The sequence below is a fragment of the Salvelinus fontinalis genome, unplaced genomic scaffold (assembly GCF_029448725.1).
Source record: "Salvelinus fontinalis isolate EN_2023a unplaced genomic scaffold, ASM2944872v1 scaffold_0022, whole genome shotgun sequence".
In the NCBI taxonomy this organism is placed as follows: Eukaryota; Metazoa; Chordata; class Actinopteri; order Salmoniformes; family Salmonidae; genus Salvelinus; species Salvelinus fontinalis.
In genome coordinates, this window is record NW_026600231.1 from 813,360 (window position 1) to 827,708 (window position 14,349).

The 14,349-nt window shown below is 51.1% G+C and overlaps 1 protein-coding gene across 1 annotated transcript; it reads right to left on the minus strand.

Moving 5' to 3' along the window:
- Positions 1-721: 721 nt before the first annotated feature.
- Positions 722-2,372, minus strand: LOC129842189 (gremlin-2-like). The gene has a single exon (XM_055910621.1). It carries the CDS (start codon positions 2,196-2,198, stop codon positions 1,695-1,697), a length of 504 nt encoding a protein of 167 aa, XP_055766596.1. The 5' UTR covers positions 2,199-2,372; the 3' UTR covers positions 722-1,694.
- Positions 2,373-14,349: the final 11,977 nt, after the last annotated feature.

Genomic DNA, 14,349 nt, shown 5'->3' on the forward strand with positions numbered 1-14,349 from the left:
TGGAACCCAGGGTAGTCTGTTGATGCAGTAGGTCTACTACTAACCCAGTCTCTCCAACCTCCTATCTACCAGAGTCCCTCTGTGGAACCCAGGGTAGTCTGTTGATGCAGTAGGTCTACTACTAACCTTCTACAACCTCCTATCTACCAGAGTCCCTCTGTGGAACCCCCGGTAGGCTGTTGATGCAGTAGGTCTACTACTAACCCAGTCAGTCTCTCCAACCTCCTATCTACCAGAGTCCCTCTGTGGAACCCCCGGTAGGCTGTTGATGCAGTAGGTCTTCTACTAACCCAGTCAGTCTCTCCAACCTCCTATCTACCAGAGTCCCTCTGTGGAACCCCCGGTAGTCTGTTGATGCAGTAGGTCTACTACTAACCCAGTCAGTCTCTCCAACCTCCTATCTACCAGAGTCCCTCTGTGGAACCCCCGGTAGGCTGTTGATGCAGTAGGTCTACTACTAACCCAGTCTCTCCAACCTCCTATCTACCAGAGTCCCTCTGTGGAACCCCAGGGTAGGCTGTTGATGCAGTAGGTCTACTACTAACCCAGTCTCTCCAACCTCCTATCTACCAGAGTCCCTCTGTGGAACCCCAGGGTAGTCTGTTGATGCAGTAGGTCTACTACTAACCCAGTCACTCCCTATCTACCAGAGTCCCTCTGTGGAACCCCAGGGTAGTCTGTTGATAACCCAGTCAGTCTCTATCTACCAGAGTCCCTCTGTGGAACCCCAGGGTAGTCTGTTGATGCAGTAGGTCTACTACTAACCCAGTCAGTCTCTATCTACCAGAGTCCCTCTGTGGAATAGGGTCATATTCATTAGGGCACACATTGGCAACATGTTTTGTAGTTGAACATTAGCATTTTGTAACAAGTCCCTTTTTCTTTCAGTCAGTTTTCTTCCATTTGAATACGACCCACCTCACCGACAGGCTGAGGAGGAGATCTGTGGTCCAGGTAAGTCTGTTTCTGCAGAGACGGTAGAGGAAGCGAGATGTCTCACTCTGCTTTTTTTTCCCCCTGGTTCATATACAGTCAATGAACTAAGTAGACCACACCCAGCTGCTATCGCATTGTTGTCTATGGGAGACACACCTCCTTAACCTTTCTAGCCCAGGGGTTCCGCTAGCAGTCGAACTGTGACAAAAAAATGAACTGCCTGAGTGAGACATCTTCATTTATCCACCATCTTTGAACTTCAGAATATATATAGTCATGGGTTAATTCGGGCCTGGGGTTGTAGAAATGTCCGTTTGTCTCATGTAGAGGGGGGAGGCAGGTAGCCTAGTGGTTAGAGGGGGGCGGCAGCGTAGCCTAGTGGTTAGAGCGTTGGACTAGTAACCGAAAGGTTGCAAGATCGAATCCCCGAGCCGACAAGGTACAAATCTGTCGTTCTGCCCCTGAACCCTCTGTTCCTAGGCCGTCATTGTAAATAATAATTTGTTCTTAACTGACTTGCCTAGTTAAATAAATAAATAAATGCTTGGTATGATCAACGCAGAGCTGCTCCATAGAAATGTCTGTCATACTCAGTACTTCTAAAGAGAGTGGCCCTTTCATGTGCCGTCAGTAAAATACATGTCCTCACCATCTTGTACAAACTGTCTCCTGTGAGGTGAGAGGAATATCTGGACGGTATCTAGGAATTGTTCAAGATGATAAAAAAAAGAGAGAGAGAAGCAGAAGGGAGACGAGTATCACCGCTTCCCAGAGTCACTGACGGAGACCGATATACATCGACACTGTTTGACTCTCTGGATCTTACGGTGCCTGAAGGGCGGCTGGAGGTCGGGACAATCCAGCTCTACGGTCAGCGTGGTGAACCGCTGCGGTCGGCAGAAAGCACAGGACCGGAAAGACTCTTGCTCCGTCTTAACGTGGCGCGGGATATAGAAGGAGTTACACTGGCCGTAGCAGAACCTGTTGATGACGGTACGACTGAGACAGCCCTCCTCGCTCACAGTCTGACGCAGCGGCTGGGTCTTGCACCAGTCACTCTTCAGGTACTTCCTCTCGGTGACGACCAGAGCTTCCTGGCTGGAGGCAAGGATTTCCTGTTTACGGGTGCGTTTGTCAGAGGTGTTGCCGTTCACCTTGAAGGGGTTGGGGATGGAGCCATGGAGGCGGGTCTTGCGGGCGTCGCCGCCCACCGCACACAGGACGCCTGCAAGCAGGATTGACAGAACAAACTGCCTGTACATCCTGACAGAGAGAGGAGAGGAAAGGAGGGGTTAGAACAAACTACCTGTACATCCTGACAGAGGAGAGGTTAGAACAAACTACCTGTACATCCTGACAGAGAGGAGAGGTTAGAACAAACTACCTGCACATCCTGACAGAGGGGTTAGAACAAACTACCTGTACATCCTGACAGAGGAGAGGTTAGAACAAACTACCTGCACATCCTGACAGAGGGGAGGAGGGGTTAGAACAAACTACCTGTACATCCTGACAGAGGAGAGGAGAGGTTAGAACAAACTACCTGTACATCCTGACAGAGGAGAGGTTAGAACAAACTACCTGTACATCCTGACAGAGGAGAGGAGAGGTTAGAACAAACTACCTGCACATCCTGACAGAGGAGAGGAGAGGTTAGAACAAACTACCTGTACATCCTGACAGAGAGGAGAGGTTAGAACAAACTACCTGTACATCCTGACAGAGGAGAGGTTAGAACAAACTACCTGTACATCCTGACAGAGGAGAGGTTAGAACAAACTACCTGCACATCCTGACAGAGGAGAGGTTAGAACAAACTACCTGTACATCCTGACAGAGGAGAGGAGAGGTTAGAACAAACTACCTGTACATCCTGACAGAGGAGAGGAGAGGTTAGAACAAACTACCTGTACATCCTGACAGAGGAGAGGTTAGAACAAACTACCTGTACATCCTGACAGAGGAGAGGAGAGGTTAGAACAAACTACCTGCACATCCTGACAGAGGAGAGGAGAGGTTAGAACAAACTACCTGTACATCCTGACAGAGAGGAGAGGTTAGAACAAACTACCTGTACATCCTGACAGAGGAGAGGTTAGAACAAACTACCTGTACATCCTGACAGAGGAGAGGTTAGAACAAACTACCTGCACATCCTGACAGAGGAGAGGTTAGAACAAACTACCTGTACATCCTGACAGAGGAGAGGTTAGAACAAACTTCCTGTACATCCTGACAGAGGAGAGGTTAGAACAAACTACCTGCACATCCTGACAGAGGGGAGGAGGGGTTAGAACAAACTACCTGTACATCCTGACAGAGGGGAGGAGGGGTTAGAACAAACTACCTGTACATCCTGACAGAGGAGAGGTTAGAACAAACTACCTGTACATCCTGACAGAGGAGAGGTTAGAACAAACTACCTGCACATCCTGACAGAGGAGAGGTTAGAACAAACTACCTGTACATCCTGACAGAGGAGAGGTTAGAACAAACTACCTGCACATCCTGACAGAGGAGAGGTTAGAACAAACTACCTGTACATCCTGACAGAGGAGAGGTTAGAACAAACTTCCTGTACATCCTGACAGAGAGGACAGGTTAGAACAAACTACCTGTACATCCTGACAGAGGAGAGGTTAGAACAAACTACCTGCACATCCTGACAGAGGAGAGGAGAGGTTAGAACAAACTACCTGTACATCCTGACAGAGGAGAGGTTAGAACAAACTACCTGTACATCCTGACAGAGGAGAGGAGAGGTTAGAACAAACTACCTGCACATCCTGACAGAGGAGAGGAGAGGTTAGAACAAACTACCTGTACATCCTGACAGAGAGGAGAGGTTAGAACAAACTACCTGTACATCCTGACAGAGGAGAGGTTAGAACAAACTACCTGTACATCCTGACAGAGGAGAGGTTAGAACAAACTACCTGCACATCCTGACAGAGGAGAGGTTAGAACAAACTACCTGTACATCCTGACAGAGGAGAGGTTAGAACAAACTTCCTGTACATCCTGACAGAGGAGAGGTTAGAACAAACTACCTGCACATCCTGACAGAGGGGAGGAGGGGTTAGAACAAACTACCTGTACATCCTGACAGAGGGGAGGAGGGGTTAGAACAAACTACCTGTACATCCTGACAGAGGAGAGGTTAGAACAAACTACCTGTACATCCTGACAGAGGAGAGGTTAGAACAAACTACCTGCACATCCTGACAGAGGAGAGGTTAGAACAAACTACCTGTACATCCTGACAGAGGAGAGGTTAGAACAAACTACCTGCACATCCTGACAGAGGAGAGGTTAGAACAAACTACCTGTACATCCTGACAGAGGAGAGGTTAGAACAAACTTCCTGTACATCCTGACAGAGAGGACAGGTTAGAACAAACTACCTGTACATCCTGACAGAGGAGAGGTTAGAACAAACTACCTGCACATCCTGACAGAGGAGAGGTTAGAACAAACTTCCTGTACATCCTGACAGAGAGGAGAGGTTAGAACAAACTACCTGTACATCCCGACAGAGGAGAGGTTAGAACAAACTACCTGTACATCCTGACAGAGAGGAGGGGTTAGAACAAACTACCTGTACATCCTGACAGAGGAGAGGTTAGAACAAACTACCTGTACATCCTGACAGAGAGGAGAGGTTAGAACAAACTACCTGTACATCCTGACAGAGGAGAATTTAGAACAAACTACCTGTACATCCTGACAGAGGAAAGGAGAGGTTAGAACAAACTACCTGTACATCCTGACAGAGGAGAGGTTAGAACAAACTACCTGTACATCCTGACAGAGGAGAGGTTAGAACAAACTACCTGTACATCCTGACAGAGGAGAGGATGGGTTAGAACAAACTACCTGTACATCCTGACAGAGGGGAGGAGAGGTTAGAACAAACTACCTGTACATCCTGACAGAGGAGAGGAGAGGTTAGAACAAACTACCTGTACATCCTGACAGAGGAGAGGTTAGAACAAACTACCTGTACATCCTGACAGAGGAGAGGAGGGGTTAGAACAAACTACCTGTACATCCTGACAGAGGAGAGGAGGGGTTAGAACAAACTACCTGTACATCCTGACAGAGGAGGGGTTAGAACAAACTACCTGTACATCCTGACAGAGGAGAGGAGGGGTTAGAATAAACTACCTGTACATCCTGACAGAGGAGAGGAGGGGTTAGAATAAACTACCTGTACATCCTGACAGAGGAGAGGTTAGAACCAACTACCTGCACATCCTGACAGAGGAGAGGTTAGAACAAACTACCTGCACATCCTGACAGAGGAGAGGTTAGAACAAACTACCTGTACATCCCGACAGAGGAGAGGTTAGAACAAACTACCTGTACATCCTGACAGAGGAGAGATTAGAACAAACTACCTGTACATCCTGACAGAGGAGAGGTTAGAACAAACTACCTGTACATCCTGACAGAGGAGAGGTCAGAACAAACTACCTGTACATCCTGACAGAGGAGAGGTTAGAACAAACTACCTGTACATCCTGACAGAGGAGAGGTTAGAACAAACTACCTGTACATCCTGACAGAGGAGAGATTAGAACAAACTACCTGTACATCCTGACAGAGGAGAGGTTAGAACAAACTACCTGTACATCCTGACAGAGGAGAGGAGAGATTAGAACAAACTACCTGTACATCCTGACAGAGGAGAGGAGAGGTTAGAACAAACTACCTGTACATCCTGACAGAGGAGAGGTTAGAACAAACTACCTGTACATCCTGACAGAGGAGAGGTTAGAACAAACTACCTGCACATCCTGACAGAGGAGAGGAGGGGTTAGAACAAACTACCTGTACATCCTGACAGAGGAGAGGTTAGAACAAACTACCTGTACATCCTGACAGAGAGGAGAGGTTAGAACTACCTGTACATCCTGACATTCCACTCTTAGTCCACACTTGTTGTTTATGAAGCATGTGACAAATACAATTGTATTCTATTTGACTTTTGACAGGAGCACTATGGGGACACAAGGTGCACTTTGGGATGCTGATTAAACAAATAAAAATAGAAACAGCTTTCTCTACGTGTAGTCGCCTTCCCTCATCCCTCATCTCCCTCCCTCTCTATTTCCCTCCCTCATCTCTCTCTCTCTCTCTCTCTCTCTCTCTCTCTCTCTCTCTCTCTCTCTCTCTCTCTCTCTCTCTCTCTCTCTCTCTCTCTCTCTCTCTCTCTCTCTCTCTCTCTCTCTCTCTCTCTCTCTCTCTCTCTCTCTCTCTCTCTCTCTCTCTCTCTCTCTCTCTCTCTCTGATTGCAGTACGGGGTCTGATCGTTGGGGTCAGTAAACCCTAGGCTCTTTCCACTGGTTTCACTTAGTTTCCTTCGGGACAGGAAGTGGCAGATTAACTCTAATTTGTCACTTTGTCTCACTCAGCTCGGCAGGATCCACGGCTAGGAATAATGATTAAGTAGGGAGAACTGAGGAGCCACTGTCAGACAGACATCTTTGTAGCACATGTGGCTATAACTTTGAAAATCCATTTTCTAAGAGTTGAAATGGAATTACTCACATACCTCTTTAACGCCTGGCATCTGTCTGTCTCTAAGCTTTCTCGCTCTCTCTCTCTCTCTCGCTCTTGCTCCTCTCTCACTCCTCGCTCTCAGATTTTCTGTTGCACTAAAATAACCAAAAGGTTCTATATATCTGTCAGTGAAGTCAACACTATGAATGAGAATCTGATCTAGGCCTATAAATAGTTTTCTGAGCCATGTGATTCCAAACCGTTCTATTCTGTATTCTGTTTGTAAACTGTCAGGGCTGTTTTCCCTACTGGGCCTGAGTTAAGAGGTCTCTGGTGGCGGACCAAGCCTTGGCTGTTGGCAGGGAAGATGAGAAACGAGAGGTGAAGATGCAGCCTGAGTCTGTCTGTCTGTATTATATGTTAGCCCATCAACTCATATCATCAGTCACTCTGAATCTGATTGTGCTTCAGAGTAATGATGGTGGATGGAGGGAGGGGGTCCTCAGTGGAGTCATGATGGAGGGAGGGAGTCCTCAGTGGAGTCATGATGGAGGGAGGGAGTCCTCAGTGGAGTCATGATGCAGGGAGGGAGTCCTCAGTGGAGTCATGATGCAGGGAGGGAGTCCTCAGTGGAGTCATGATGGAGTCCTCGGTGGAGTCATGATGGAGTCCTCGGAGTCATGATGGAGGGAGGGAGTCCTCAGTGGAGTAATGATGGAGGGAGGGAATCCTCAGTGGAGTCATGATGGAGGGAGGGATGGAGTCCTCAGTTGGGTCATGATGGAGGGAGGGAGTCCTCAGTGGAGTCATGATGGAGGGAGGGAGTCCTCAGTGGAGTCATGATGCAGGGAGGGAGTCCTCAGTGGAGTCATGATGGAGTCCTCGGTGGAGTCATGATGGAGGGAGGAAGTCCTCAGTGGAGTAATGATGGAGGGAGGGAATCCTCAGTGGAGTCATGATGGAGGGAGGGATGGAGTCCTCAGTGGAGTCATGATGGACGGAGGGAGTCCTCAGTGGAGACATGATGGAGGGAGGGAGTCCTCAGTGGAGTCATGATGGAGGGAGGGAGTCCTCAGTGGAGTCATGATGGAGGGAGGGAGTCCTCAGTGGAGTCATGATGGAGGGAGGGAGTCCCCAGTGGAGTCATGATGGAGGGAGGGAGTCCTCAGTGGAGTCATGATGGAGGGAGGGAGTCCTCAGTGGAGTCATGATGGAGTCCTCAGTGGAGTCATGATGGAGGGAGGGAGTCCTCAGTGGAGTAATGATGGACGGAGGGAGTCCTCAGTGGAGTAATGATGGAGGGAGGGAGTCCTCAGTGGAGTAATGATGGAGGGAGGTAGTCCTCCGTGGAGTCATGATGGAGGGAGGGGGTCCTCAGTGGAGTCATGATGGAGGGAGGAGGTCCTCCGTGGAGTAATGATGGAGGGAGGGAGTCATCAGTGGAGTCATAATGGAGGGAGTCCTCAGTGGAGTCATGATGGAGGGAGTCCCCAGTGGAGTCATGATGTAGGGAGGGAGTCGTCAGTGGTGTCATGATGGAGGGATGGAATCCTCAGTGGAGTCATGGTGGAGGGAGGGAATCATCAGTGGAGTGATGAAGGGAGGGAGGGAGTCCTCAGTGGAGTCATGATGGAGTCCTCGGTGGAGTCATGATGGAGTCCTCGGTGGAGTCATGATGGAGTCCTCGGTGGAGTCATGATGGAGTCCTCGGTGGAGTCATGATGGAGTCCTCGGTGGAGTCATGATGGAGGGAGGGAGTCCTCTGTCGAGTCATGATGGCGGGAGGGAGTCCTCAGTGGAGTCATGATGGAGGGAGGGAGTCCTCAGTGGAGTCATGATGGAGTCCTCGGTGGAGTCATGATGGAGTCCTCGGTGGAGTCATGATGGAGTCCTCGGTGGAGTCATGATGGAGGGAGGGAGTCCTCAGTGGAGTAATGATGGAGGGAGGGAGTCCTCAGTGGAGTCATGATGGAGGGAGGGAGTCCTCAGTGGAGTCATGATGGAGGGAGGGAGTCCTCAGTGGAGTCATGATGAAGGGAGGGTCCTCAGTGGAGTCATGATGGAGTCATGATTGAGGGATGGAATCCTCAGTGGAGTCATGATGGAAGGAGGGAATCATCAGTGGAGTAATGATGAAGGGAGGGAGTCCTCAGTGTAGTCATGATGGAGTCCTCAGTGGAGTCATGATGGAGTCCTCATGGAGTCCTCAGTGGAGTCATGATGGAGGGAGGGAGTCAGTGGAGTCATGATGGAGGGAGGGAGTCCTCAGTGGAGTCATGATGGAGGGAGGGAGTCCTCAGTGGAGTCATGATGGAGGGAGGGAGTCCTCAGTGGAGTAATGATGGAGGGAGGTAGTCCTCAGTGGAGTCATGATGGAGGGAGGGAGTCCCCAGTGGAGTAATGATGGAGGGAGTCCCCAGTGGAGTCATGATGGAGGGAGGGAGTCCTCAGTGGAGTCATGATGGAGGGAGGGAGTCCTCAGTGGCGTCATGATGGAGGGAGGGAGTCCTCAGTGGAGTCATGATGGAGGGAGGGAGTCCTCAGTGGCGTCATGATGGAGGGAGGGAGTCCTCAGTGGAGTAATGATGGAGGGAGGGAGTCCTCAGTGGAGTCATGATGGAGGGAGGGAGTCCCCAGTGGAGTAATGATGGAGGGAGTCCTCAGTGGAGTCATGATGGAGGGAGGGAGTCCTCAGTGGAGTCATGATGGAGGGAGGGAGTCCCCAGTGGAGTCATGATGGAGGGAGGGAGTCCTCAGTGGAGTCACGGTGGAGTCCTCAGTGGAGTAATGATGGAGTCCTCAGTGGAGTCACGGTGGAGTCCTCAGTGGATTAATGATGGAGTCTTCGGTGGAGTCATGATGGAGTCCTCGGTGGAGTCATGATGGAGGGAGGGAGTCCTCTGTCGAGTCATGATGGCGGGAGGGAGTCCTCAGTGGAGTCATGATGGAGGGAGGGAGTCCTCAGTGGAGTCATGATGGAGTCCTCGGTGGAGTCATGATGGAGTCCTCGGTGGAGTCATGATGGAGTCCTCGGTGGAGTCATGATGGAGGGAGGGAGTCCTCAGTGGAGTAATGATGGAGGGAGGGAGTCCTCAGTGGAGTCATGATGGAGGGAGGGAGTCCTCAGTGGAGTCATGATGGAGGGAGGGAGTCCTCAGTGGAGTCATGATGAAGGGAGGGTCCTCAGTGGAGTCATGATGGAGTCATGATTGAGGGATGGAATCCTCAGTGGAGTCATGATGGAAGGAGGGAATCATCAGTGGAGTAATGATGAAGGGAGGGAGTCCTCAGTGTAGTCATGATGGAGTCCTCAGTGGAGTCATGATGGAGTCCTCATGGAGTCCTCAGTGGAGTCATGATGGAGGGAGGGAGTCAGTGGAGTCATGATGGAGGGAGGGAGTCCTCAGTGGAGTCATGATGGAGGGAGGGAGTCCTCAGTGGAGTCATGATGGAGGGAGGGAGTCCTCAGTGGAGTGATGATGGAGGGAGGTAGTCCTCAGTGGAGTCATGATGGAGGGAGGGAGTCCCCAGTGGAGTAATGATGGAGGGAGTCCCCAGTGGAGTCATGATGGAGGGAGGGAGTCCTCAGTGGAGTCATGATGGAGGGAGGGAGTCCTCAGTGGCGTCATGATGGAGGGAGGGAGTCCTCAGTGGAGTCATGATGGAGGGAGGGAGTCCTCAGTGGCGTCATGATGGAGGGAGGGAGTCCTCAGTGGAGTAATGATGGAGGGAGGGAGTCCTCAGTGGAGTCATGATGGAGGGAGGGAGTCCCCAGTGGAGTAATGATGGAGGGAGTCCTCAGTGGAGTCATGATGGAGGGAGGGAGTCCTCAGTGGAGTCATGATGGAGGGAGGGAGTCCCCAGTGGAGTCATGATGGAGGGAGGGAGTCCTCAGTGGAGTCACGGTGGAGTCCTCAGTGGAGTAATGATGGAGTCCTCAGTGGAGTAATGATGGAGTCCTCAGTGGAGTAATGGAGGGAGGTAGTCCTTAGTGGAGTCATGATGGAGGGAGGGAGTCCTCAGTGGAGTAATGATGGAGGGAGGGAGTCCTCAGTGGAGTCATGATGGAGGGAGGGAGTCCTCAGTGGAGTCATGATGGAGGGAGGGAGTCCTCAGTGGAGTCATGATGGAGTCCTCAGTGGAGTCATGATGGAGGGAGGGAGTCCTCAGTGGAGTAATGATGGAGGGAGGGAGTCCTCAGTGGAGTCATGATGGAGGGAGTCCCCAGTGGAGTAATGGTGGAGGGAGGAGGTCGGAACGACTTGATCAGTGTAGTGTTGGCTGACTACACAGTTGTCTTTGCTATCTTTGATTTGTATTTGTTCGATCTTAGCTAGCTACTTAGCTGGCTACATAGCCGTCTTTGTATCGGTGATAATTGTGTAGTTATCGAGGTTCGCTGAGGTTCGCTAGCCAGGTATTCTCGTCCTAACGTAACGTAACGTAACGTAGTCAACCCTGCTAGCTAGCCAGCTAGCCACCGATTAGCAGCACTGTAGAAACGATTACATTACAACGGAACGACTTGACTTGTGTAGTGTTAGCTAGCTACATAGTTTTCTTTGCTATCTTTGTATCTAAGATAATTGTGTAGCTTTGAGTAATTATCGGTTAGCTAGCCAGCTATTTTTCGCCTGCCGCGCTGCCGTCCTCCTACCTAGCCAACACTGCTAACTAGCCAACTTCTACCGAATAGCAGCACTGTAGAAACTTACATTACAACGGAACGACTTGATTAGCGTAGTGTTAGCTAGTTGTCTTTGCTGTCCTTGTATCCATGATAATTGTGTAGTTTAGAGAAATTTAGTGAAATTGTCGAGGTTACCTAGCCAGCTTCACTTTCAACAACGTAGCCACTGCTAGCCAGGCTACTTCACCAGCCAGCAGTACTATATCATTTTAGTCAATAAGATCTTTTATTTTATTTATTTTTTTTGCAACGTAAGCTTAACTTTCTGAACATTCGAGACGTGTAGCCCACTTGTCATTCTAATCTCCTTTGCATTAGCGTAGCCTCTTCTGTAGCCTGTCAACTATGTGTCTGTCTATCCCTGTTCTCTCCTCTCTGCACAGACCATACAAACGCTTCACACCGCGTGGCCGCGCCCACCCTAACCTGGTGGTCCCAGCCCGCACGACCCACGTGGAGTTCCAGGTCTCCGGTAGCCTCTGGAACTGCCGATCTGCGGCCAACAAGGCAGAGCTCATCTCAGCCTATGCGTCCCTCCAGTCCCTCGACTTCTTGGCACTGACGGAAACATGGCTCACCACAGATAACACTGCTACTCCTACTGCTCTCTCTTCGTCTGCCCACGTGTTCTCGCACACCCCGAGACCTTCTGGTCAGCGGGGTGGTGGCACCGGGATCCTCATCTCTCCCAAGTGGTCATTCTCTCTTTCTCCCCTTACCCATCTGTCTATCGCCTCCTTTGAATTCCATGCTGTCACAGTTACCAGCCCTTTCAAGCTTAACATCCTTATCATTTATCGCCCTCCAGGTTCCCTTGGAGAGTTCATCAATGAGCTTGATGCCTTGATAAGCTCCTTTCCTGAGGACGGCTCACCTCTCACAGTTCTGGGTGACTTTAACCTCCCCATGTCTACCTGTGACTCATTCCTCTCTGCCTCCTTCTTTCCACTCCTCTCCTCTTTTGACCTCACCCTCTCACCTTCCCCCCCTACTCACAAGGCAGGTAATACGCTTGACCTCATCTTTACTAGATGCTGTTCTTCCACTAACCTCATTGCAACTCCCCTCCAAGTCTCCGACCACTACCTTGTATCCTTTTCCCTCTCGCTCTCATCCAACACTTCCCACACTGCCCCTACTCGGATGGTATCGCGCCGTCCCAACCTTCACTCTCTCTCCCCCGCTACTCTCTCCTCTTCCATCCTATCATCTCTTCCCTCTGCCCAAACCTTCTCCAACCTATCTCCTGATTCTGCCTCCTCAACCCTCCTCTCCTCCCTTTCTGCATCCTTTGACTCTCTATGTCCCCTATCCTCCAGGCCGGCTCGGTCCTCCCCTCCCGCTCCGTGGCTCGACGACTCATTGCGAGCTCACAGAACAGGGCTCCGGGCAGCCGAGCGGAAATGGAGGAAAACTCGCCTCCCTGCGGACCTGGCATCCTTTCACTCCCTCCTCTCTACATTTTCCTCTACTGTCTCTGCTGCTAAAGCCACTTTCTACCACTCTAAATTCCAAGCATCTGCCTCTAACCCTAGGAAGCTCTTTGCCACCTTCTCCTCCCTCCTGAATCCTCCTCCCCCTCCCCCCCCCCCCCTCCTCCCTCTCTGCAGACGACTTCGTCAACCATTTTGAAAAGAAGGTCGACGACATCCGATCCTCGTTTGCTAAGTCAAACGACACCGCTGGTTCTGCTCACACTGCCCAACCCTGTGCTTTGACCTCTTTCTCCCCTCTCTCTCCAGATGAAATCTCGCGTCTTGTGACGGCCGGCCGCCCAACAACCTGCCCGCTTGACCCTATCCCCTCCTCTCTTCTCCAGACCATTTCCGGAGACCTTCTACCTTACCTCACCTCGCTCATCAACTCATCCTTGACCGCTGGCTACGTCCCTTCTGTCTTCAAGAGAGCGAGAGTTGCACCCCTTCTGAAAAAACCTACACTCGATCCCTCCGATGTCAACAACTACAGACCAGTATCCCTTCTTTCTTTTCTCTCCAAAACTCTTGAACGTGCCGTCCTTGGCCAGCTCTCCTGCTATCTCTCTCAGAATGACCTTCTTGATCCAAATCAGTCAGGTTTCAAGACTAGTCACTCAACTGAGACTGCTCTTCTCTGTATCACGGAGGCGCTCCGCACTGCTAAAGCTAACTCTCTCTCCTCTGCTCTCATCCTTCTAGACCTATCGGGTGCCTTCGATACTGTGAACCATCAGATCCTCCTCTCCACCCTCTCCGAGTTGGGCATCTCCGGCGCGGCCCACGCTTGGATTGCGTCCTACCTGACAGGTCGCTCCTACCAGGTGGCGTGGCGAGAATCTGTCTCCTCACCACGCGCTCTCACCACTGGTGTCCCCCAGGGCTCTGTTCTAGGCCCTCTCCTATTCTCGCTATACACCAAGTCACTTGGCTCTGTCATAACCTCACATGGTCTCTCCTATCATTGCTATGCAGACGACGACACAATTAATCTTCTCCTTTCCCCCTTCTGATGACCAGGCGGCGAATCGCATCTCTGCATGTCTGGCAGACATATCAGTGTGGATGACGGATCACCACCTCAAGCTGAACCTCGGCAAGACGGAGCTGCTCTTCCTCCCGGGGAAGGACTGTCCGTTCCATGATCTCGCCATCACGGTTGACAACTCCATTGTGTCCTCCTCCCAGAGCGCTAAGAACCTTGGCGTGATCCTGGACAACACCCTGTCGTTCTCCACTAACATCAAGGCGGTGGCCCGTTCCTGTAGGTTCATGCTCTACAACATCCGCAGAGTACGACCCTGCCTCACACAGGAAGCGGCGCAGGTCCTAATCCAGGCACTTGTCATCTCCCGTCTGGATTACTGCAACTCGCTGTTGGCTGGGCTCCCTGCCTGTGCCATTAAACCCCTACAACTCATCCAGAACGCCGCAGCCCGTCTGGTGTTCAACCTTCCCAAGTTCTCTCACGTCACCCCGCTCCTCCGCTCTCTCCACTGGCTTCCAGTTGAAGCTCGCATCCGCTACAAGACCATGGTGCTTGCCTACGGAGCTGTGAGGGGAACGGCACCTCAGTACCTTCAGGCTCTGATCAGGCCCTACACCCAAACAAGGGCACTGCGTTCATCCACCTCTGGCCTGCTCGCCTCCCTACCACTGAGGAAGTACAGTTCCCGCTCAGCCCAGTCAAAACTGTTCGCTGCTCTGGCACCCCAATGGTGGAACAAACTCCCTCACAACGCC